Source organism: Aphanomyces invadans (assembly GCF_000520115.1).
Source record: "Aphanomyces invadans strain NJM9701 unplaced genomic scaffold supercont1.10, whole genome shotgun sequence".
Taxonomy (NCBI): Eukaryota; Oomycota; class Saprolegniomycetes; order Saprolegniales; family Verrucalvaceae; genus Aphanomyces; species Aphanomyces invadans.
The window spans coordinates 828,983-851,761 of record NW_008580155.1 but is presented as its reverse complement, the minus strand read 5'-3'; the positions used below and the strand labels follow the sequence as shown (position 1 = coordinate 851,761).

The window sequence follows — 22,779 nt, the reverse complement described above, 5'->3', positions numbered from 1 at the left end:
GCTGATCCCCTGGGCTTTCGTCGCGCGTGGCAAAGCCGATCCCTGGATGGCGGACAGCGTTGTCTCCATCGACTTGAGTCGGTGTTCGCACGTCGCAACCGCGTTCAAAAGCATCTCTGGCGCGGCACTACCAAACGCCAGGAACGACGCGCCCGCTGCCTCCTCGGGAATATCGAGTTTCTCGCACAGAACTTCGATGGCAGGCACCAAGTGGTCGTCGGCTACGACAGCTAGACCGGTGAAGAGGAAACCGAGCGCCACAAGCGACAACGAAACGTTCACGGCCGTGTGGCCAGGGGATGCCATGTCGACCACGGCGGTGTGGTTACCATCGACCTGAGCGCTCGTCACAGATGTAACCACGATTAGCACGACGATGGACGGCGCGATCGGAAGCCTCATGGTTCAAGATCCAAAATAACCATCGACAGTGCATCGTATCGGGAAATTGTCGAAGGTCTCGTCCCACTGTAACGGTGTCCCTCATTTCTTGTTTCCCCTGGCAACGCCCCATGCTGCGACGTGCTTGTGGGACAACTGCATCGAGCCCGCTTTTGCCTGTATCGTCGAGAGTGCTAGCGGCGGAGGCGCTCGGAATGGCCGACGTGCTATTTCGCTGTGTAAAAAAGTTTTAACCTCAAATTGGCCATTTATACCAGGCCGCAGCTGCGTGTTCGATTGGATCTGACGAGTGAAACCCCGCGGCCTGCATCCTCCTGCGACAAGCAAACCCCAAACCCAGTCAAGCAGGTGTGGATGCAGGCGCATCCAAGGCATGCCTCTTCGTTTGTCAACACGCCATGTGGTCGTTCGGGTGGCGCAGAACTTTGACCAGTGGCTGGCGCTGATCCCATGGTCTTTCGTCGCGCGTGGCAGCAATTGACATTCGATGGATTGAAACGTTCAATATTTATTCCACATACTGAATACAAATCAGGGCCATATATTTTTAATAAAGGCAAGGATTCGACCAAAGTTGGGTCCCATTCACAATTTCGCAAGCGGCCAGCACAGCAACGCTGTGGCCGACGCAATGGATGCGTCTAAGCAACGATCGAAAAAGCAATCCAAGCACGATGAACGTGCTCATGCTCAATCTCATGTCAAGACTGACACCAAACGCCATCGTACCAACCACCCTGACAGGTATCTCGCCTTGTCGTCGTGCTTGTGGGTCACTGAGTGATCCAACGCTCCCTTAGTTCGCTGAAAGTGCTTCTGACGCTGTCTCGCCACGGCAGTCGCCGTCCCAACGCCATCTCGAGCACGCTCTGCCCCAACAACGTTGCGAACGCCGAGTCGTACCACGTGCCGCCCGAGCAATTGACCGAGGTCGGTATGGAGCAGATGCGTCTGGCCGGCGAAGAGATTCGACGCGAATACATCGAGAACCAGGGGTTTCTCTCCAACTCGATCGGTGGCCCTGACAACAAACACTTTGAAACGTACTTTCGATCGGACGCAGCGGATCGATGTGCCCAGAGCGCGATCGCGCTCGGCTACGGCCTGTATCCAGACTCGACGGCGCCGAACCAGTACTTCCACCAGCCGATCTCGGTGTACATGAACCAGCTGCGAAACGAACACGACTTTGCCGCGCCCAAGGGTCCGTGCAAGGCTGTGGCCAAGGCCGACATCAACACGTACTTTCAAACCCGCGGGCTGGAGACCATCGCCCAGCACAAGCCGCTGCTGGAGAAGGTCGGGCAGGCCTGCGGCATCAACGTGTGGAACATCCCGAACCTTCCTGACGGCGAAGACCTCGTGACCGGCATCAAGGACATCGCGGACACGTTCACGTTTGACACGCAACAGGGATTGCGCCGCCTCAAGGGAGTCACGCCGGAGCTGCAGACGGAGATCGAAGGCCTGGCGTTCCAGCACCTGATGGAGCGGTACTACTCGACGGACCGCGAGGTCACGTACTGGGTGGGTGGGTTCCCGACCTTGATGCTCAAGAATCTCCAGGTCCCGCCACCGGAGAAGGCCGAGAACGCGTTCAAGTACTACTCGTACCATGGCCACCGTGAGCTCGTTCATGGGTTGGGGATATTGTTGGGGTGGGCGTTTGACTTTCCCGGCCAGCCGCGCGCCCTCGACACGTCTGCGCTGGATCCGGCCACGACCATGTTCTTTGAGCTGCACCAGGTCAACACGTCCGAGTTCATTCGAACGTTTGTGTGGTCGCCACGCACCCGCCGCACCCAGGTGAAGTTGGCCAAGTGCTCGACGCTCGACTGTCCGTTGGCCGAATTCGCCAGCATTATTTACAACCACACGAATGTGACAGGGACGTGGGAGCAGATATGCAACTACCACCCGGCAACGTTTGCCCCGGTCGTTGCAACCACGCCCAAGCCAGTGGAGACGGTGAAACCAAGCGAGCTATCGACAACCACGCCAAAACCAGTTGTGACTGAATCGGAACAACACGAGGCATCTCCTCCTCCAGTGGAGATGACTGAGGAAGCACGAGCAACTACTCGTCCAGATCAAACCTTGACGACCCAGCCTTCGTCGACTCTGTTTGAGCCAGTTGAGCCGGTTCAGCCGAATCAACCGCCCGAGGTAGTGCAGGCTGAGCCGACGGTATCTCTGCCGTCTACTGTTGTGGTTAAACTGGACACCGCCCAACCTGCGCTTCGGTTGAACTTCGCGGACAGCGTCGACCCACTTCCCATGACGACCTTTGAATGTCTGGGGTGGGTCGCCTATCTAGCAGTCGCTGCAGTGCTCGTATACTTTGCAGCAAAGCGACGACCGCAGTCGGGTTACCGCCGAATAGATTAAGCTGTAATGGCTCTTGCGGTCCTGGTGTTTACAAACTCTCGACATCCCTAGCACAAGCTGACGCCCAACACAACGAAATGTCGAGGATGCGACGAAGGCCGTTGCATGTACGCAATGCAGACCATGCGGTGTACTTGAAATAAAAGCACTAAGTCAATTGTCGGTACCCTGATTGCTGGCGCCGAGTTGCCCGTTTAATAGCCACGAACACGAGGGCGGCAACCACGGTCAGATACGATGCCCACCCGATGCCTTCGAAGATGCCCATAGGAGGCAGTTCGACAGACTTGAGCTTGGTGAGGCGCAACCCCGGCTGCGCTACCACTATTGGTGTTGTTGCTACAGACGCCAGGGTGGTGGGTGTCCAGCTGCTGTGAATTTCCTCGGGTTTGGCGATGGTTTCGGTAGGTCGGATGGGGTCTGCGGGCTTTGCCGTAGTGACTAGAATCACAGATGGCGTCACCGACGCCATGACGCCCTCGGTCGGCTCGGGAGTCTCAGTCGTTTCCAATGGCTTTGGGGTTTGTGTTTCTGTCGTCACAATTGGTTTTGGCGTGGTCTCGACGTGTTTCGTCGTCGATGCTGCTACAGGAGCCGAGGTGGTGGTCGTCCAGGTGCCGTGAACTCCCTTGGGTTTGGCAATGGTTTCGGTGAGTGGGACGGGGTCTGAAGGCTTTGCCGTGGTGGTTGGAGCCACGCTCGGCTCGGGAGTCTCAGCTGTTTCCACTGGAGGAGGGGATGCCTCGTGTTGTTCCGATTCAGTCACAACTGGTTTTGGCGTGGTTGTCGATGGCTCGCTTGGTTTCACCGTCTCCACTGGCTTGGGCGTGGTTGCAACGACCGGGGCAAACGTTGCCGGGTGGTAGTTGCATATCTGCTCCCACGTCCCTGTCACATTCGTGTGGTTGTAAATAATGCTGGCGAATTCGGCCAACGGACAGTCGAGCGTCGAGCACTTGGCCAACTTCACCTGGGTGCGGCGGGTGCGTGGCGACCACACAAACGTTCGAATGAACTCGGACGTGTTGACCTGGTGCAGCTCAAAGAACATGGTCGTGGCCGGATCCAGCGCCGACGTGTCGAGGGCGCGCGGCTGGCCGGGAAAGTCAAACGCCCACCCCAACAATATCCCCAACCCATGAACGAGCTCGCGGTGGCCATGGTACGAGTAGTACTTGAACGCGTTCTCGGCCTTCTCCGGTGGCGGGACCTGGAGATTCTTGAGCATCAATGTCGGGAACCCACCCACCCAGTACGTGACCTCGCGGTCCGTCGAGTAGTACCGCTCCATCAGGTGCTGGAACGCCAGGCCTTCGATCTCCGTCTGCAGCTCCGGCGTGACTCCCTTGAGGCGGCGCAATCCCTGTTGCGAGTCAAACGTGAACGTGTCCGCGATGTCCTTGATGCCGGTCACGAGGTCTTCGCCGTCAGGAAGGTTCGGGATGTTCCACACGTTGATGCCGCAGGCCTGCCCGACCTTCTCCAGCAGCGGCTTGTGCTGGGCGATGGTCTCCAGCCCGCGGGTTTGAAAGTACGTGTTGATGTCGGCCTTGGCCACAGCCTTGCACGGACCCTTGGGCGCGGCAAAGTCGTGTTCGTTTCGCAGCTGGTTCATGTACACCGAGATCGGCTGGTGGAAGTACTGGTTCGGCGCCGTCGAGTCTGGATACAGGCCGTAGCCGAGCGCGATCGCGCTCTGGGCACATCGATCCGCTGCGTCCGATCGAAAGTACGTTTCAAAGTGTTTGTTGTCAGGGCCACCGATCGAGTTGGAGAGAAACCCCTGGTTCTCGATGTATTCGCGTCGAATCTCTTCGCCGGCCAGACGCATCTGCTCCATACCGACCTCGGTCAATTGCTCGGGCGGCACGTGGTACGACTCGGCGTTCGCAACGTTGTTGGGGCAGAGCGTGCTCGAGATGGCGTTGGGACGGCGACTGCCGTGGCGAGACAGCGTCAGAAGCACTTTCAGCGAACTACACGCGTCGTGTTGAATGAGTGTGCTAGTATGACACATCGTGGCTCACCTATCAGCTCCTGGATGCTGTAGCTCGTGTGTGAGCTCCTTGCTGTGGCCATGGCTCTTCTCGTGGTCGTGTGCTTGCGCGTGGTGCTTCTTTTCTGCGCCATGGCCATGGTGCTTGTTGTGCTTCTTCGACAAATTGACGGCTCCTTCTGACATGTTGAGTTTGGTGGCGCTGCGCAAACAAGGAAATGACTGACATGTGGATCGTCGTTGTGTGGATTTTTTCGAACCTCAAGATCGCCCAAATTTCGGTGAAAAATAGCACAATTTTCAGTATTTTTTCATAGTCTTGAATATCCATATTCAACTTGAAGGACCAGGTCAACACACCCCATGAGCGAGCGACAGCAAACCCAGCTCAGTCTAAGCAGCGAGCCCCGCCACGGCGTTGAGCTCGGTACGCGAGATGAGGTTTCCTTCGATCCACAACTACTGATTTCCTTCTCGCTTCGAAACGGAGGCATTGAATAGACGGATAGATCATGTTGCACAGACACGAAGGTGCTCAATGCCCAGACCAACAATTTTCGAGCTCAAAGAGACCCGTTGTCATTGATGCCGATGCGAGTCCAGTAGTTTACAGCAGCGCCTCGTGAGACACATCTCCATTTCCCCTTTACCCACGCGATTGCATCAACCTGATATTCCTCATACAATCTCTCGAAACGTCCACACTTGACCATATCAATTGGATCCAGTGCGTATTGTAGGTGCTTACCTTGTGTAGTCAGCGTTAGGAGTATTTTCTTTCGTTTTGGTCGACAGGATGTGGAGCCTAGTGCAGGACAAGGCAGCTTGTTGTCAAATAATCTCCCCCGTTATTCAATTACTGATCCGTCGCAGAGGTGACTTGATCACCAGGAGCGTCACTTGGCGGGCAGTGGATCACTCGTTCCTATTGGCGCGGTTTGGCATGCTCGTGTAGAGTTTGAGGGTGTTTCCAATCGTTGCGAATGTTGGAGCCTCCTAGGTACATACGACTCGCCTGCCCAAGCTGATGCATCGACTATGACCCAGAAAGACGTAAAGCATGTTCGACAAATAATCCAACAACGCCAATGGTTGGAGGATCCTTAGTTCCCTGTCGCTGTTGAGTCGGGAATGCACTCGTAATCACCGTTTGTTTGAGCGCCACGTAAAACTCGCCACATCCCAACACCAACAACTGCAGCCACCGCCGTGAGCCCTAGCGTTGTTGCATTCTGGAGCACTTGGTTCACAAAAACAGCAACTGCCATCACCACCGGCACCACCATCACGGCGGTGAGTGCACCGTTCGACAGGTTCACTGCACCGAAAACCAGTTAGAACATACGATTGCACGAACTAGTTTCAATATGGGCCACGGACCTCGATATGGACGAGCTAAGTCAGCGTGCGTGTACCGCAAAGTTAATGCGCCAGCACATTGCACGAGCTGGGCCATGATGGATAACGCATTTGTGACGCCCAAGATCGTGGTGAAGTCCACGCAGCACATACCCACGCTGACGCTGTAGATGAATAGAAGCGCGCGGCGCGGCGATCCCGTCTTCTTGTCGCGGCTATGCGAGAATTAGTCGCCATTCGTCGTCAACATGCACGGTCGTACTGGGAGAAAAATTGCGGCGCTAAACCGACGTCAGCCATGCCTGCGAGGCGGAAGCCATTCGCCGACGACTCTGCAAAGTACAGGCCAAAGCTACTGAATGCGTTTGCAGCGGCGACCCACTGGGCTAGCCACGAGCCCCCTGCAACCGCTCCGGCAATTGCAGGAAACGACCCGTCCACCCACGTCCAGTACACGGGCTTGTTCACGCCGACGGCGGCCACGAGCGGCAGCATGTATGTAGCTGTGATCATGAGCAGACTCGCCACCATGGCTCGGTTCAAGTTGATTTGCGGCGCTTGGATCTCCCCGGCATACGCTCCCATCGCGTCGAACCCACGGAAGTTCCAAAATAAGACACTCACGAGTCGGCTCCATTGCATCTACAGCGACGTAGTTGCTGTTCAGATCGACAGGTGACGGAGCAACGTACCGTGGGACTGATAGCGATGACGTTCGACCACCGCATTTGCGGCAAGGCCACGAGAACGAGCACCCCGAATGGCAATAGCACGATTCCCGTCAGCCACTTGGACGCTTTGCCGATAAAGTCCAGACTGAACAGTGTTGGCACCATGAAGACCGTGAGAAAGAGTACACGAAGACCGGTCTTGGTTACCCACACCGTGCTGTCACCAACCGTGGCGTCCACGAACAGAGCGTCAACCACCAAGCACGGATACACGGCTGCGTCAAATGTACTCGCCATCCACGACCAATAGCCGACGAAAAAACCCCACGACGAGCCAAATGCCAATTCCACCCATGCGCAAAAGCTGCTGTCGACTGGAAATGCACTGCACAACTCGGCCAAGAGCAAATTCATCGGCAACGAATACACTATGGGAAACACGGCCAGCGCAGACAATCCAATCAATGGACCACACGCTGACACAATCTCCTCACTGCCGAAAGGGCCACCGCAGACACTCAAAAACGTTAGTACAACCACGGGCACAAGGCCGAGTTGCCGCCGTGTCGCCGCCGAGTCCGTTGCCACCGCCAACACCTCCATCCGCACGCACCTCGTGCAACTGGACGCATTGTCCGTGGGATCTTGGCTATAAAAATATTTATTCAATCACACTCGTTTTTTTTAATTTGGAGCCTTCACATAGTTCTACTAATAGAAGAATGACATCGACAAACCAAAATATTAATACAGTCGTGTACGAACTCTGGTAAAATGTCACAATTCAACTAAAGTTGGAAAAATTTACCCCCCAAGCATGTAGTCGCTTTGTCATTCATTATCGTCATCGAGAGAGCCATCCAGCTTGGGGTTGTACGACTCGACCATGTCCCAGTACTGCTCGACGTGCTTTGTTTCGAGGACTTTGCGTGCCGTGATTGCATTCCGGCACTCCTGGAATCGAAAGTTGGAAAACGCGCGTTTGGCGACGACCCCCTGCCAAACCAAGTAGCACTTGGCCTTCTTCTTGCCGGCCTCATCTGCTTCGCCGTCGTTGTCCACATCTTTTTCGTTGTTCCCTCCGTCTTCGCCATCTTCATCCTCAGCATTCTCTTCTTTGGCTGGCTTGAGAGACCAATCGATCCGACGGCACATGAGCTTCACGTATGCCTTGATGCCCTTCGGACCTCCCTCAACCACAACCAGATTTAGCGCCGCATTGTCGGTCACCGTGAGTACGGCGCCGGTTAACTGCAGCTGCTGGGCATTCACATCGACTTTAAACTTGTGCTGGGGATGCTCGAGCGTCGGCACTTTGAAAACGGCAACGCAAATGTCCCCAGCTGCATCCTTCTTGAGTTTGGCCAGGGTTTTTTCTCGTCGTTCCTCTGGTGTCAGCTTCCGTGCCAAGTTACGCATCTCGTGGTTGAGTTCTCGCTGCGCCACCTGCGCCCGGACTTTGCGTTCCACGGCGGACGGGTCGGCCACGGCCTGGTCTTGCAGTACGCGCATCATGTTGGCCAGCTTTACCTTGGGCTCTGGCGGGGGTAACAACCCGAGCGCAATCTTGTCTTGGGTCTCCTTGAGCCGCTCAGCACGCGTCGTGCGGCGGATACGCTTTCGTTCGGCCTTGGTGAGCATGATCGGCAGAGTCACGATCTGTTCTTTGCGTGTTGTTTTAATGCGAGCCGGGTGTTCGATCAAGTGTGACGTGCCCGCGTGCTTCAGCCGCAAATCGACGAGGTAATCGAGGACGCTCGTGCGGCCGATGGCTTTGGTAAACCCGTGCTTGTCGACCAAGTCTTGCTTGTCCTTGGGGAGAAAGATAATGTCCCACCACTCGATTTCCGGCACGGGTGCATCGGGTTTCATCGGGACGTCTACAATCGCTGGCGTGGTAGCGTCGCCATCACCCGTCGGCCCGGCGGCATCCGGAATGTCGGCCACAGTCTCCTTGACGTACGCGTTCGGATTCCGCCCGGACGAGAACCCCGCGAGCATTTTCTTGGCTTCCTTTGCGCGCATTTGTTCGCCTTGTTTAACGAACGTACCTTGTTTAACGAAATTGAAGTTCTTGGCACCTCGTCTACGATGATGGCATCCATGAGCCACCTGGTGGACCTGGGGGAGGATCGCTAACGATGCCATACGTTTCTCGCTTTTTCGTCTTAAGACGGGGATCCACTGAGTCCACGCGGTCGTCCTTGTCAATGGACCGGAAAGATAAGTACGGGTTCACCGCCTGCGGGGCTTCTTTCTGAGCATCGGCCACTGCGACACAAGCAGGGATGAGTCACCAAACATCAACCCAGCAGACATTGACTCACCACTAATGTTGGCTTTTATCGTGGCGTGTGTAGCGACAGTAGACTCGATAACGTTGCCGTCCGCGTCGATATGGCGGCCTTGTTCATCCAACAGCAACGGTGCCGGCATGAAGGACTTCTTCTCATACCCTGTCCACAAATTCTGCACCTGGCTGATTTGTTCTCGTGTGGACTTTAATATTTGTTGTATGCGAGCCTCCTTTTCAGCCGCTTCACGCGCTTTTTCTTTGTCGTGGGCGGTGAGCGGTGCGCCAATGTGTTTCGGCAACTGCTTCGAGATGGCGGCTGCTGCCGCTTTCGCGAGCGCTGCCGGGTCGATCCTGGGCTTCTTGGGCACCTCTCCAGCATTCAAGGTAGATAGTGCCGCAGGAATTTCACCTTCTGCTGGTTCGGCCTCACTGAACCGACTCCGCTTCTTGCGAGGTTTGTCCTCCATCATGCGGTGGTCCTGTCGGTCGGTGTGGAAAGATCGCACTTTCCTGAGTCGCACTTCAGACAACGATTTACCGGATAATTGCACACATCATCCGGATATTGTTGGCCACGCTGATTGGTGTGTTTGGATATGAATAGGTCAAGTTCAACATGGCAGGGTGGCATGCCACGAACGAGTGGACCCAGTCTGGATTGAGCTGGGAATGTCGCAAGGAGGCGGGCTTCCGCAAGGCGTGCGCACGGCCAACGTGTGCGTTGTCGACTACGCCACTTTGGCTGAAGGCGCAGACTGTGGCGCGGTCATTGAAGCCGCCTTTGGACCTGACGGCCTCGGTATTCTCGCGGTGTCCAACGTCCCTGACGTCGAGAACCGGCGGTCTCGATGTTTGCCGTTGGCGTACAAGGTAGCCAACCTTCCGAACGACGTCAAGCAAAAGTACGAGCTCCCCGATGCGTACTATAGCTTTGGATGGAGCCACGGCAAGGAGAGTTTGCAAGGTAAACCCGACTTTTCCAAAGGGTCGTTCTACAACAACCCTCGCACGAACCGGCCCACAGATGACGAGAACTTGATGGCAACGTTCCCCACCATGTACCACCTCAACATTTGGCCCTCTGGTGTGCAGCGTGTTACTAGTACGTCGTTCCTCATCCATGGAGTAGATGAAATCCCGGACCTCGAACCTTCGTTCATGTCGCTCGGTCAATTGATAATCGATACCGGTCTCTTGGTTGCCAAGCAATGCGACGTTTACGTTCAAGTACTTCCTATCGCTGTGCTCGGTGGCGTTCGACTGACTTGTGCTCTAGTCCAAGTGCCCCACGTATGAAGTGGGCAAACTCCACCGTCGCATGGCTTCCAGCCGAGTTCCATGCGGTCGGCTCCTGCACTACTTTGCGTTAGACGAAAAGGTACGATATCGCTCGACGTTGGTCGCGCAGGACGATAATTTGAATGCTTTGGTGGCTGCATAGGTCACCGCTCCGTTGACTTCAGGCGAGATCACGGAGGGCGACTTCTCCAACTGGTGTGGATGGCACAACGACCACAGCGCTCTGACAGGGCTCGTGCAGGCCCTCTACACAGACGTGAATGGCAACGCCATCGACAACCCTGATCCTGCCGTACGTCCAAGCCTTGACTCGAACTTCGGAATGACTTAGGGTGTATGTATCAGGCTGGATTGTACATCAAGACTCGCCGTGGAGATATCGTCAAAGCTGTCATTCCCGCCGGTCATTTGGTGTTTCAGATCGGGGAATCGTCGCAAATTTTGACGGGTGGCATCTTGAAAGCGACGCCACATGCTGTCCGGGGACCTCAAGTCCCCGGCGTGAATCGGGAGACTCTCGCCGTGTTTATGAGCGTCGAGCACGACGAACCCATGTGTGTGCCGGCCACAATGAACCCGCAAGAAGCTGGCCAAACAACGCACTTGCCAGAGGGCGTGCCGTCATTGCATTCTCGATGGAACAATTCGATGCTGTTTCACGAGTTTACTGCCCACACGCACAAAGCGTACTACGACATGCAGCACACTCGGAAACCTTAGCGGGTCACAAATTTGCGCAGCTTAAGATGTTTAGAGAAGCTCATACCTCGTACACCTCCACAATGCATTTGACAGCACTTTGCCACGTGGGGGAGTTGCTCCAATTGAACTGGAACCAACCTCATTTCCGCAACGCTCATGTAGGTGTAACTAGCGCAATTTTCATAGTGCATCGTCACACGAACACGAGTCGATACAGCACAAGGTCCTGCGGCAGCGCGGGCTCTGAACTTTACCCGACCTTCGATTCAATCGTCTCTCGCGGTGGTGCTGCGTTTTGGTGTTGATCACCTTTGCCTTGCTTGCGTCCGACATGGTACGGGCGGGGGCATCGACTCCCTCGACGATTTGCAATCGTACGAGCCAAAGGGGACCTTTCCTAACGTGCAAAAGCGCTGCCACCAACCGTGCCGTCGAAAGTGTGCTCCTACGAGCTACGTACAAGTCGACGTCGCCAGCGATTTCGATGCGAGCAGCAACGTTTCGCCGATATCTTTGGCCATCATGTGTCGAGAGCGCTGACGCCTGCCCCATATCGGCATGGACCAGCTCCAACGTTAGTGGTCCCCTTTGTCGCGCGAGGATCCTAATGACACTCATATCCGCCATCTGACGACTTGGCGGCGTAATGAAAGTGCATACGTCATGCATGCTACGCCAGTCATGCACAGAACGTCCATGCCTCCGATGCAACAACTCCTGCAAGGACTCGATCACGTATTTCACGGCAGTGAGCTCAGCATGGACATCCAAATTCATCTTGATGAATTAATAGGTTACTCGTATTTTAGGTCCAATAACTTCTGAATTGAGCCTTGCCAACATGACCAGCCCATTAACAATTCTCTACCTGCGTCTCGCGAACGTCGAAATCTTTGAGAGAACTTGGTCGGCCATCCCAACGGCACCATAAATTACATCTTGCACCCGCTCGACATGGAGGATTTGCTACAGCACTACGTCGACATTGCGCCCAAACACACCCACGTTGAAGGATGCTGACGAGGAGTGTGTCGTGGATGAGTCTGGTGCGGTGCTCCAAGCTCGAGCATGCAGGTTGGCCATGCCCTGTTGCCTGGCACAGCTGCAGTTGCCAACAAGTGACAAAAATACATGAAAATTTTTGACAGAATATGTGATTTACTTCGAAGTATTGTCATAAATACCTCACGACATCGTCAAAATACATCAAATGTGCTGAAAATGCGATCAAAATTGACCGTACTGTGACCATACCGGTACTGTGAACCAAGCGCCTTCAACACATTAGGCCGATCGCGACCAAGAGAGAGCATGGCGGCACTGCGAGACTACCAGGAGGAGGTAGTGAAGACGGCGCGTGTGCAGAACGTCATCATGGTCGGAAACACTGGGATCGGGAAGACGTTTGTATCGATCATGTTGCTTCGCGAGCAAGACTACTCGATGAAGCGAGCGTTCGTGTTGGCGCCGACACGGCAGCTCGTGTACCAGATCCACTCCAAGATTGTCAAGCTCACGTCGCTCAAAGTTGATGCGTATTGCGGGCGAGAACTCGACGTGTGGGACCAAATGAAGTGGGAGCACGAAATTCTGCTCAACAGCGTGTTCGTGTGCACCCCCGAGATCCTACGCAACCTCATCACGAAGGGATACATCACCATGGATCGGATCAACCTCCTTATTTTCGACGAGTGCCATCACGTGGGGAAGCGACACCCGTACAACCAAATCATGAAGCTGTATAACCCCGCCGACCCGCGCATGCCTCGGATCTTTGGCACGACTGCGTGCCCGACAAAGAACTGCAGTGTGAACATGCACGCTACCGTCAAGAAAGTCACCTTACATATCGACGAGCTGGCAAAGTACGCGGCTTGCGCCCCAGTGATCCACGAAACGTACGACCCCAACGTGGATTGCCATCCGTCGACTGTCGTCGACATCGTGACGCGGCTGCTCTCTCAACTGGGGGTGATCGAAGTCTTCTCGGCACTGCTGTCGCAGGGAAAGTACCGCCACACAAGTACAGCCGAGAAACGCGGGAAGCGGCTGACCAAGCTCCTGGACGACTGCAAAACGATATACCAAAACCTCGGGCCGTGGTGCATGTATCGATTCATCGAACTCGAAATCGACAAGCAGGCTCGGTCGTCGTCAGTGCGGTACACGTCCGTAGATAGCGTCGTGGGGCTCGACCCGCGAGCCGTGGACGTTCTCTTGCGTTGCGCGGACTTGCGCCTCCAGACCCAGATGGCGTGTACGCCCAAGGTCGACAAGATTGTGTCGATATTACACGACAAATTGTTTGGCGGCCGCATCCCGATGGTCACACCCGACACGTCCGCCGCACTGTCCATCGGACTCGTCGAAGGCGTGGTGAACAAGCCAAGCGACGACGCAGCTGTGTTGGAAGACGTCGTGTACGTGGATGCTGCCGACGGAAGCGACGACGACCTGAACAGCGACGACGATGTGAACAGCGAAGCAGTTGACGTCAATGACATGCAATTTGAGCCACTCGCGCCTCTAGACTGTTTGCAGCAGTCGGATGCGAGTGCCAAATTGGAGAAGCAACTCAAGTGCGTCATTTTCGTCAATCGGCGGTCCGAGTGCCGGGCGTTAACGGACTTTCTAAATGCCAAGTTCGTCGCGCCCAAGAGAGCGACTCGTTATCGAGATATTGAGGAGGAGAACGACGACATGGGCGATGGTGCCGATGATGAGTCGGCGCTGTTTGGGTGTATGCTTGGCCAAGCTAGCGCGAGTGACGCAGCGTCCTTTGACATCCCGGACATGCATGCCACGCTGAGAGCTTTCGAGTCAGGCATGGTCCGCGTCCTCGTGTCGACGTCCGTGTCGTGCGAAGGCGTTGACTTTCCTCTTTGTTCCATGGTCATTTGCGGCGACCCCCTCACATGTCCACGCAAGTTTATCCAGGTACAATTTTCTTTCTGTTGCAGGCATCGTCTTGGCGGCGGGTGGGAGAGGAAACGCCGCTCGTTCAAAGCATTGGGTGACTCCCGGCTGCAATCCAACTCATCCCGATTGCTCTCAAAAATAGGTTCGCGGCCGGGCGCGCCACACCGACGGCGTGTGCTTTTACCTGACGGACGTGTCGAGCGTGGAAGACGGCAAAATGTTTGGTGTCCTCAGTCGGCAAGCCGAAGAAATCAGTTCGTTAAAGTTTCAATGCGACAAGGCCGTGACCCTCTCGATGGAGCCTCGATCTGTGGTGGCATCCACGTCCAGAAGCGACTACACAATTGTGGGGTTGGATGATGGCCAACTTGTGGCTGCCACTTGTTCGCTGCGGGTACGTCCGTCTGGACATTTTGCGGTGACAGAGTAATTCGTACACGCAGGTGAACAAAACGGGGGCCGTTCTCGACTTGGACTCGAGCATCCCAGTCCTCAACATGTTTTGCCAATCCTTGCCGCAGTACGAAGCATTGAACCTCAAACCCGAGTTCGAGTTCACTGAAGCCCGCATGAACAATGCACCCATGTTCAAGGTGAAGCTAACACTGCCAGATTCAGTGGGCATTGCCCCGATTGAGACGGGGTATTTGCGGTCCAAGGCTGCGAGCAAGGCGCTGGCAGCATTCAGGGCATGCGAGGTTCTATATCAGCAAGGCCGGCTCGACGAAAACCTCAACTCGGTCTACCGGCGGAAAAAGCTGCGCGACGTCGTTCTTGCAAATGAAATTCAATCCTTGCACGACCGCCAAGTGGCCAAAGCGCTGCGTGCCACGATTCGAAACATGTAGACGAGATGAATGCAAGCGCGTTTGTGGTAGCCATCAAGTGGATTTTGAAACAACGTGAATGAGAAGTAGTGCGGTTCATTAATGGAGATACATGCCGACGGTATGGACTTTCCATCCGTGGAGCGAGGTGGCGACGCTATCACAACATAAAGGCCAGGTCAGGGTTGCGTAGGCCATCCCCAAAGTAGGCCGATCCGTACTGCCCCGTGCGCGGCTTGTGAAAAAACACAAAGCCAGGAAAGACCAAGTTGCGCAAAACAACGACACTGCCCGTGCCGTCCTTGCGGAGCGTCCACGTGCCTTCCAGGTCGACGGTCAACGGGTCCAGAAAGTCCGATGGACGAACTAATCCTGGTGTAGCGAGGGCGCTCTTGCGCTCGGCGGTTGTGGCGTCGCGAAAGTGGTGGTAGCTGCCCAGCTGCAACGCCTTTTCCCACGACAGCCCTGCCGAAACCACCATAATATCACGTCTCGATGGATTCGCTCGACTACCTTGGAACAATCGATTCGGGACAATGTAGTGCGTAGCTGATACGACGTACGCCCCACATGGAATGAGAGACGTCTGGTTGTCGATGGCCTGCATGCGCAAAAGTAAGTTGGGCCCATTGTCGTGATCACCTACCTCGACGAGAAGTACCAACCGATCCACTTCACGAAACACGTTTTTGTTTTCGCCTTCTTGAGGCTCCGTTTCCGACTCGTCGAGAAGGCGTGATGGGTCGCCTTTCAACCGACCAGTGTACCGACTGGCCTTGTCACGCTTGTCCTTGCCCACCTCGGGAAATTGCTGGAGCTCAGGCGACGTGTTCGTGCTGCACGGAAGTAAGAAGCCACGTGACGAAACGAGTGGACATGTACCAAAAGAAAAACTTTTTCTTGGGGGCGTCGACACTCTCGATGAATGCGACGCTGATCAGGTAGTCTTGCGCGTCGCCAGAGATGCGTCCCCAAAACCGCATCGACTCGATGTTCTCGGTCGCATTGCGTTTGATAAAACCAATTTCGAGGTTTGACCGCTCCTGCGACGTCAACGCACTGCCGATACTGCGACTCACTGTGTCCAAGTGCTCCAGTTCCATCGCTCCAACACGCGGTCTTCCAGACAGCCTGGACAGTTGCGCCTCTTGGGATATGCCTGGACGACCCTTCGCAGGAACGCTCGGGATTGGTCGAATTTTGAAACCATCGCGATCATTGAAGTGCGATGCTTATTTAAGTACGAATCTGGAACGCGGTGTGCCCTTCAGGGTGCGCCCTACCCCCCGAAATCCGCGCAGCCTTCAATCTCTGCAGTGTGCAGCCCACAGGTGATGTGAAGCTTGTGACGCGTTGATGCAGCCCGGAACACGTGTTGTTTGCAAAGGGTATCCGACCGCCCACTGCAAGCGAGTTCAGTCTGCTTTTTGTGTCAAAACAAGCAGAGTACTTGTACATTGATTTACGATTGAGTTTGGCTTGGGGTCAAGAGAGATTTCTTCATGTTCCCCGAGTGCACCATCGAGTTAATGGACGGGCGAACTTCGTTCAACCCCAGCACGGAGTGGTTGAGCATCTTGGTCCATCCTGATCGGCCCTGGCTGTGGCTGAATCCGTACAAGAAGTACGTGACGATTGCACACCCGATCCAGATGAACCCACGGGCAATATCCTTCTCCGCCAGCTGCGCGACCAAGTACCAGTTAACAAGGATGGCCAGCATTGGGACGAACGGAACGAGCGGTGCGCGAAACATGTCAGCGCCCCCGACATTTTGCGGACACTTGGCATACAACACGATGCCACAGGCAAACGTCACAGCAAGCAGACCCATAGAGATCCCGAGGGCAACGTGGCTGTCGCCATCGACAAACCCCTTCTGGAATGTCATCATGGCCGCGCACGAAATCACCACGATCGCCATCGTGAGCTTGTGGGACAGGCCTGGAGATAACTCGCGCGTGCGGACGATGATAAGCGCCGAGTTGGTCATGATGAAAGATACCAAGATACCAAACGACACAATGTTCCAAATGTCTCCGAACGGAATCAAGAGCGCGACGATGCAGAAGAATGCGCCAGTGATCACGGTGCACCAAAACAAGTTACCCTTGCCGTCGACGCGGCCAAAAATCTCGGGCAGGAGCCCGTCCACTGACACAGCATACATCAGGCGGGGCTGGGCCAAAAACGCGATCAACACGACAATCGGCATCGTCCCGACTTCCCCAATGCGGACAATCAACTCGGCCGCGGTGTAGCCGACGTAGCCGAACGCGCCAGGGAATGAAAAGTACGTGAGGTTCCCGCGAGGATTCCCAGCCGAATCGTTGCCCAAGTCATACGGCAGCTTGGAGTACACATCGGCAGGCACCATGCCGGAGAGGGCGAGCGACGCAAAGGACGACAGAAACATCGTACCAAGGATAGTCCCGATGACTGCGCGGGGCATGATCTTGCGGGGATTCTTGGCCTCCGCGGCGAGACAGCACACTTCGTCAAATCCGACAAAGCCAAAGAACGCTTGCGACGCTCCAAACATAACGCCTTGGACGCCAAACAAGCCCGTGTCACCGTCGTGGGGAGGGATAAACGGCGTCAAATTCTCCGACTCGGTGGCCGCGAAGCCCGCGGCAATGATGAAAAGGACGACTGCAACCTTGATCGTCGCCACGACGTTGATAAAGACTTTGCCAAATCGAATACCGGCCAGCAAAATCACCACGGCCAGAAACATGATCCCGCACGCGAGCATGTTGTAGTGGTCTTCGTTTAGAAACTTGTGGTTCCCGCCGTTTTCGTCAGCCCATTCTTGGACTTTGCCGGCCCACGACCGCGCGACACCTGCTCCCGACATGCCGTACTCGAGCGTCAAAAGCCACGCGGCGATATACGCGGGGAGCTCGCCGAGGATGTGGTACGCATATGCGTACGTGGACCCAGACGATGGAACTAACGAACTCATTTCCATGTACGCGAAGCCGCTCAGAATACACGCAATGCCGGCGATGGTCCACGAGAGAAACGCGGCGGGCCCAGCGCCACCGCCCACTGCGCCGCTGATGATGTCCCCTGTCGTGGCAAACACACCCGAGCCAACCGTTCCGCCGATCCCGATTGCGATCAAATCCCACAGCCCAAGTTCACGGGGGAGCTCTTCCTTGAGCTCCTCGGCATGGATGACTTCGATCGGCTTCGTACGAAAGAGATGCTTGAGCATCGTCGTGGGAAAGCCAACGAAAGTTCCAAACTGATCGGCGGCTTGTCCTCGCCATAACCTTCCATTAAGAACTCTGTGCGATACGCGCGACTGTTGCGATATGTCATGTCGAGTTCAATGAATTTTCGGATGATTTTCACCAAAATTTCTCCATTCGCGTGTTTACAATCACCACGAACACATGGAATCATCCAATCAACGCGTTGCGTTTCGAGAAATACAACATAATCAATCCAAGTGTAACGTCGTGCGCGCGGACACCCAGGTCAGCGCTCCAGACTGTGTGTGCAATGCGATGTAGGCCAACGAGGGGAGCCATGGCGAAATGTGCGCCCGCATCTGCTGAGGCCTCTTCAACCTGGTCCGTTCTGGACAAGGCAGCAGCGCTTGCCAGGCGGAAGACAGCGACCAGGGCATTGGATTCGCATGTGCGGTGGACGACGCGTGGTTGTGGTCGTTGAGGTCTATCTCAGCGAATGTAGTTTGGCACATGAAGATGAGCCGGCTGGGAAGTCAGCTTGCGCGCTTTCGTGGACGGAGGGAGGTGTTTTTTATGCAATGCGTCTTTACATGCAAACTCCCCATACTGGGTGCCACCGTTGCACGCTCCGCAACGGCACCACCGCGATCGAACATCCCTTCCTTGCGAGTTTGTTCCTGTTGGCTTGACCATGGTATCGATGTAGTTACAGGAGAAGGCGAAAAACAGTACTCGTGCAGTCGAGTCGACTCAGCGTCCCACCTTTGGTGGCTACAAACTCTCGAGTGGGTCGCGGGCCAATGTCGTCATGTACTCGGCTGGCCCTGCCCCAGCGCAACAGGTCGCAAGGATAGCGATCTGTTATTTCATTTGCTTCCACATGGAGCAAGGACTCTTGACGAAGGTCAGCAAGACAATGGCGTTCTTTCCGCCCCACACGATCTCAAGGTGTCCCCAACCTTGGGAATTCGAGCCACCCAAAACTGTGGCTGAACTGTGCTGGTTCACGTCAAGCAAGCCAGCGATCCTGACGTGTTCCGGCTCGCACAGCTACCTACTGCTGAAGTCAGCGTCGTGCAAGGGAACGTCTTGCTTGTGTGCGCGACTCTCAAATGACACATCGATGTAGCATTTGTGACAACAGAGCGGTCTCTCCGAAGGGGCGGCGACAGAAAGACGTGTAATATTACAACAACGTGAGAGGTGGTTCCAATCCTGTACGAGCCGAAGGGTTCGAAGGCACTCCTGGAAGGCTAGCTTGGCGGGAGGGGACATCCCCGACCCAAAGACTTGACGTTTCAAGTGCCATGAAAGGACAACACGCAGCACATGGAGACACATAACATCAAGCCCGACGGCAATTGCAGCCTGTCAGCCCAATAGCGGGCATTTCAGGGGGCGGCGCCGAAAGGAGTCGGCACTCGTGCGCATGTACACCCAAACAGTCATTACGTACAAGTTACTGCTGGCAACCTACGCCTTGGCAGTAGGTTCCGGGCTCAGCAAGGACTTCTTGACATCGCCAGACATCATGGAACTCATGGACGGACGCACTTCGTTCAAACCAAGCACACCGTGGTGGAGCACCGTGCTCCAGCCCTTGCGGCCTTCGCTGTGTCGGAATCCGTAGAGAAAATACGTGATGATGGCGGCACCGATCCAGATGAAGGCGCGGAGAATGTCCTTCTCCGCCATCTGCGCGACCAAGAGCCAGTTGACCAAGATAGAGAAGAGCGGGACGAACGGCACCAAGGGAGCGCGGAAGAGGTCCCCGTCGCTCACGTTTTGGGGGCACTTGGCAAAGATGACACCTCCAATGGCAAACGTCAATACAAACAGAACGATCGAGATCACTAGGGCGGCAGTACTGCTGCCGTCTACGTAGCCCTTTTGGAAGGTGAACATGGCGGCCAGTGCGACAAGGACTGCGGCACCCGTGAGCTTTTGGGATGTTCCAGGCGCCGCGTCACGCGTGCGCACGATAATCAACGACGCGTTGGTCATGATGAACGAGATCAAGATCCCAATTGACACCATGTTCCAAATGTCCCCGAACGGGATGACGAACGCCACAACAGTAAAGAACGCGCCAGAGATCACAGTGCACCAAAACAAGTTGCCCTTGCCGTCGACGCGGCCAAAAATCTCGGGCAACAGCCCGTCCACAGACATGGCGTACATGAGGCGAGGCTGGGCCAAGAACGAGATCAACACGACAACCGGCATCGTCCCGACTTCTCCGATGTGTACAATGACTTGAGCTGCAGAATAGCCGACGTAGCCGAACGCGCCAGGGAATGAAAAGTACGTGAGGTTCCCGCGGGGGTTCCCACCCGAGTCGTTGCCCATGTTGTACGGCAGGTTGGAGTACACATCGGCAGGCACCATGCCGGAGAGGGCGAGCGACGCAAAGCACGACAAAAACATCGTTCCGAGAATGACACCGATGACCGCGCGGGGCATGATCTTGCGGGGATTCTTGGCCTCGGCAGCGAGACAACACACTTCGTCAAACCCGACAAAGCCAAAGAATGCTTGCGACGCACCAAGCATGACGCCTTGGAACCCAAACAAGCCTGTTTCTTCGTTGCGTGGGGGGATAAAGGGCGACAGGTTGTCCGATTTGGTTGCGGCGAGCCCAGCCACGATGATGAAGATGACGACGCCGACCTTGGTCGTGGTCACGATGTTGATGAACAACTTACCGAATCGGATGCCAGCCAAGAGGATAATCACCGACAACAGCATGATGGCAAGTGCCAACACGTTCGTGTTCTGCAGGTTCAGGAACGCATAGTCGCCGCCGCCTTCTTCCGCCCATTCTTGGACCTTGGTGGCCCACGACCGAGCGACACCCGCGCCGGACATGCCGTACTCCAACGTTAACAGCCACGCGGCGATGAAGGCCGGGAGTTCGCCTAAAGCATGGTACGAGTACGCGTACGTGGATCCGGACGACGGGATGAGCGAACTCATTTCCATGTAGGCAAAACCGCTCAAGATGCAGGACAAACCAGCCAACGTCCACGAGATGAACGCAGCAGGACCGGCGCCACCACCGGCAGCGCCACTGATGATGTCACCGGTGGTGGCGAACACACCGGACCCGACAGTCCCGCCGATCCCGATCGCGATCAAGTCCCACAGGCCAAGCTCGCGGGGCAGTTCTTCCTTCTTTTCTTCGGCATGGATGACCGCAAGCGGCTTGGTACGGAACATATTGTCCAGCGCTCCCATTCGTCGATGGAAGGCACCGGAATATTGGCAACTGGGACGTCGACGTGCCTGTTCAACTTTCGAGGACGGCGCGGCCATCTGGTGACCAGATGGTGTCGCAAACTTCGATGGGACTTCGAAGGATGCCGGTGGTGCAGTGGCCTGGGCTACCGCAACGGACCTCCCCTCGACGCAAAGCGGCCTTGGTCGTTGTCGTCTCTGCCATAACACAAACGCTATCTACACAGCATTGCAGTCCCTATTTCGAAGACGACTCCACTTACACCATTATCGTGAGGATTATCTCACATTGACGAGCGCGTCGCTGTGAAAAAACACGCGGGACGGTGCCTCTGACCTTGCGCGAATTGGACAGGGTCTGCAACGGATCATGTCGTTGAATTTGCAAGACGAGAGGAAGCAGCGCCGAGGCAATGCAAAGCGATTCCCCCCGTCGACATGTATGGCGGGAGCCTCTTCCGCTCGCTGCGTTCCCAGCGCCTGCGGACAAAATTCTGGGGATGTCGGGGCTACAGTAGTGGGCCCGCACAACGCTCTCCCTTGCGCGACGCTTGGTCGATGTCATTCAGCCAATCACAGAAACTTCAACGTAAATTCGACGTTTAATTGGCCAAGATTCTTAGCATTCCTTCCAATGAACGAATAAAACCAAATTTCACCAAACGGGGAATCAATACGGTGCTGCAGGATGCATGCTCTGATGGCGGTGACGATGAGCGCATTCTTGAGTGTGATGGCGCAGCGTGTCAGTCGCAACGCGCGATTCTGTCGGGACCTCACAATGGCCTAGTAGCGCCTAATCGGTAGGGTGTTGAAGGGCCCTACCCGACGATTTTCGTCTTGTCGTAGAAGCCCGTTGCGGCATAAAGTCATGTCACATCGTCACGGTGTAGTGACCATAAGAAGAGGGCGGATGGGCTTCTCCCACCGCTTTTAGCCACTTCCGGTTCGTGTCCTGGTACATCCGTGCCCTCTTTGTGAGCCGTGCCCTCTCGAGTACACGCAAACCACATCCTCGATTGTTTCGAGTGCGGCTGAAATTACTACATCGTACTTGTACACCGCCACGCAGAGTGGCCCCAACAACGAAATGATCCTTCGCCTGCCTTGGTCTGGATTGGGAGCGCCGTCGACTGTATTGAACCTCAACGTTTTACCGGAATGGTGGTACAACAGTGGAGAATCCTGGGTTGTGGGTTTCTTCAACCGCGGCGACCTGAATAATGGTGATGGGGGCTGGATTTGCCCAAGAAATGCTGAACACACTTGCCTCGTTCTGCTCCGCTCGCGTGGCTACGGTACGGCAAGGTTGGAGCGCAACGCATGTGCCGTACGTTGGCCCCCTCACCCACACACAACGATGCCATCTGCCAGGTCAGCTGAATTCCTTGTACTACCTACCTGTATCCCAGGACCGAAACACTACTGGGGCTGAACGCAACGACCGACAGCCAAAATGCTTCGACGACTCGTTGCCGACGGC

At 55.5% G+C, this 22,779-nt stretch overlaps 9 protein-coding genes across 11 annotated transcripts; 3 read left to right on the top strand and 6 right to left on the bottom strand.

The window, feature by feature from the left end:
• Positions 1-998: 998 nt before the first annotated feature.
• On the top strand, positions 999-2,962 carry H310_05929 (hypothetical protein). The gene is made up of 2 exons (XM_008870798.1): positions 999-1,146; positions 1,203-2,962. The coding sequence occupies exons 1-2, from the start codon at positions 1,034-1,036 to the stop codon at positions 2,788-2,790; spliced, it is 1,701 nt and encodes a 566-aa protein (XP_008869020.1). The 5' UTR covers positions 999-1,033; the 3' UTR covers positions 2,791-2,962.
• H310_05928 (hypothetical protein) lies at positions 2,756-4,993 on the bottom strand. The gene is made up of 2 exons (XM_008870797.1): positions 4,818-4,993; positions 2,756-4,766 (listed from the first exon to the last, which is right to left on the bottom strand). Exons 1-2 carry the CDS (start codon positions 4,970-4,972, stop codon positions 2,939-2,941), a joined length of 1,983 nt encoding a protein of 660 aa, XP_008869019.1. The 5' UTR covers positions 4,973-4,993; the 3' UTR covers positions 2,756-2,938.
• An 835-nt stretch (positions 4,994-5,828) lies between these two features.
• H310_05927 lies at positions 5,829-7,456 on the bottom strand. 2 transcript variants are annotated; one of them, XM_008870796.1, is made up of 5 exons: positions 6,838-7,456; positions 6,408-6,787; positions 6,299-6,360; positions 6,167-6,233; positions 5,829-6,104 (listed from the first exon to the last, which is right to left on the bottom strand). In XM_008870796.1, the coding sequence occupies exons 1-4, from the start codon at positions 7,417-7,419 to the stop codon at positions 6,187-6,189; spliced, it is 1,071 nt and encodes a 356-aa protein (XP_008869018.1). In that variant the 5' UTR covers positions 7,420-7,456; the 3' UTR covers positions 5,829-6,104; positions 6,167-6,186. The 2 variants fall into 2 exon arrangements, with proteins under 2 accessions (XP_008869018.1, XP_008869017.1); XM_008870795.1 differs by having other exon boundaries at positions 6,167-6,360.
• Positions 7,457-7,462: 6 nt separating this feature from the next.
• H310_05926 (hypothetical protein) lies at positions 7,463-9,618 on the bottom strand. The gene is made up of 3 exons (XM_008870794.1): positions 9,144-9,618; positions 8,967-9,087; positions 7,463-8,902 (listed from the first exon to the last, which is right to left on the bottom strand). The coding sequence occupies exons 1-3, from the start codon at positions 9,580-9,582 to the stop codon at positions 7,648-7,650; spliced, it is 1,815 nt and encodes a 604-aa protein (XP_008869016.1). The 5' UTR covers positions 9,583-9,618; the 3' UTR covers positions 7,463-7,647.
• A 116-nt stretch (positions 9,619-9,734) lies between these two features.
• H310_05925 lies at positions 9,735-11,309 on the top strand. 2 transcript variants are annotated; one of them, XM_008870793.1, is made up of 6 exons: positions 9,735-10,076; positions 10,137-10,196; positions 10,242-10,339; positions 10,389-10,490; positions 10,554-10,703; positions 10,757-11,309. In XM_008870793.1, exons 1-6 carry the CDS (start codon positions 9,782-9,784, stop codon positions 11,129-11,131), a joined length of 1,080 nt encoding a protein of 359 aa, XP_008869015.1. In that variant the 5' UTR covers positions 9,735-9,781; the 3' UTR covers positions 11,132-11,309. The 2 variants fall into 2 exon arrangements, with proteins under 2 accessions (XP_008869015.1, XP_008869014.1); XM_008870792.1 differs by having other exon boundaries at positions 9,735-10,196.
• Positions 11,310-12,356: 1,047 nt separating this feature from the next.
• On the top strand, positions 12,357-14,978 carry H310_05924 (hypothetical protein). The gene is made up of 3 exons (XM_008870791.1): positions 12,357-14,050; positions 14,175-14,426; positions 14,476-14,978. Exons 1-3 carry the CDS (start codon positions 12,425-12,427, stop codon positions 14,878-14,880), a joined length of 2,283 nt encoding a protein of 760 aa, XP_008869013.1. The 5' UTR covers positions 12,357-12,424; the 3' UTR covers positions 14,881-14,978.
• On the bottom strand, positions 14,940-16,034 carry H310_05923 (hypothetical protein). Its single transcript, XM_008870790.1, has 4 exons — positions 15,742-16,034; positions 15,506-15,695; positions 15,373-15,460; positions 14,940-15,324 (listed from the first exon to the last, which is right to left on the bottom strand). Exons 1-4 carry the CDS (start codon positions 15,960-15,962, stop codon positions 15,020-15,022), a joined length of 804 nt encoding a protein of 267 aa, XP_008869012.1. The 5' UTR covers positions 15,963-16,034; the 3' UTR covers positions 14,940-15,019.
• A 79-nt stretch (positions 16,035-16,113) lies between these two features.
• H310_05922 (hypothetical protein) lies at positions 16,114-18,175 on the bottom strand. The gene has a single exon (XM_008870789.1). It carries the CDS (start codon positions 18,077-18,079, stop codon positions 16,322-16,324), a length of 1,758 nt encoding a protein of 585 aa, XP_008869011.1. The 5' UTR covers positions 18,080-18,175; the 3' UTR covers positions 16,114-16,321.
• Positions 18,176-19,136: 961 nt separating this feature from the next.
• On the bottom strand, positions 19,137-21,483 carry H310_05921 (hypothetical protein). Its single transcript, XM_008870788.1, has one exon. The coding sequence runs from the start codon at positions 21,372-21,374 to the stop codon at positions 19,533-19,535; it is 1,842 nt and encodes a 613-aa protein (XP_008869010.1). The 5' UTR covers positions 21,375-21,483; the 3' UTR covers positions 19,137-19,532.
• Positions 21,484-22,779: the final 1,296 nt, after the last annotated feature.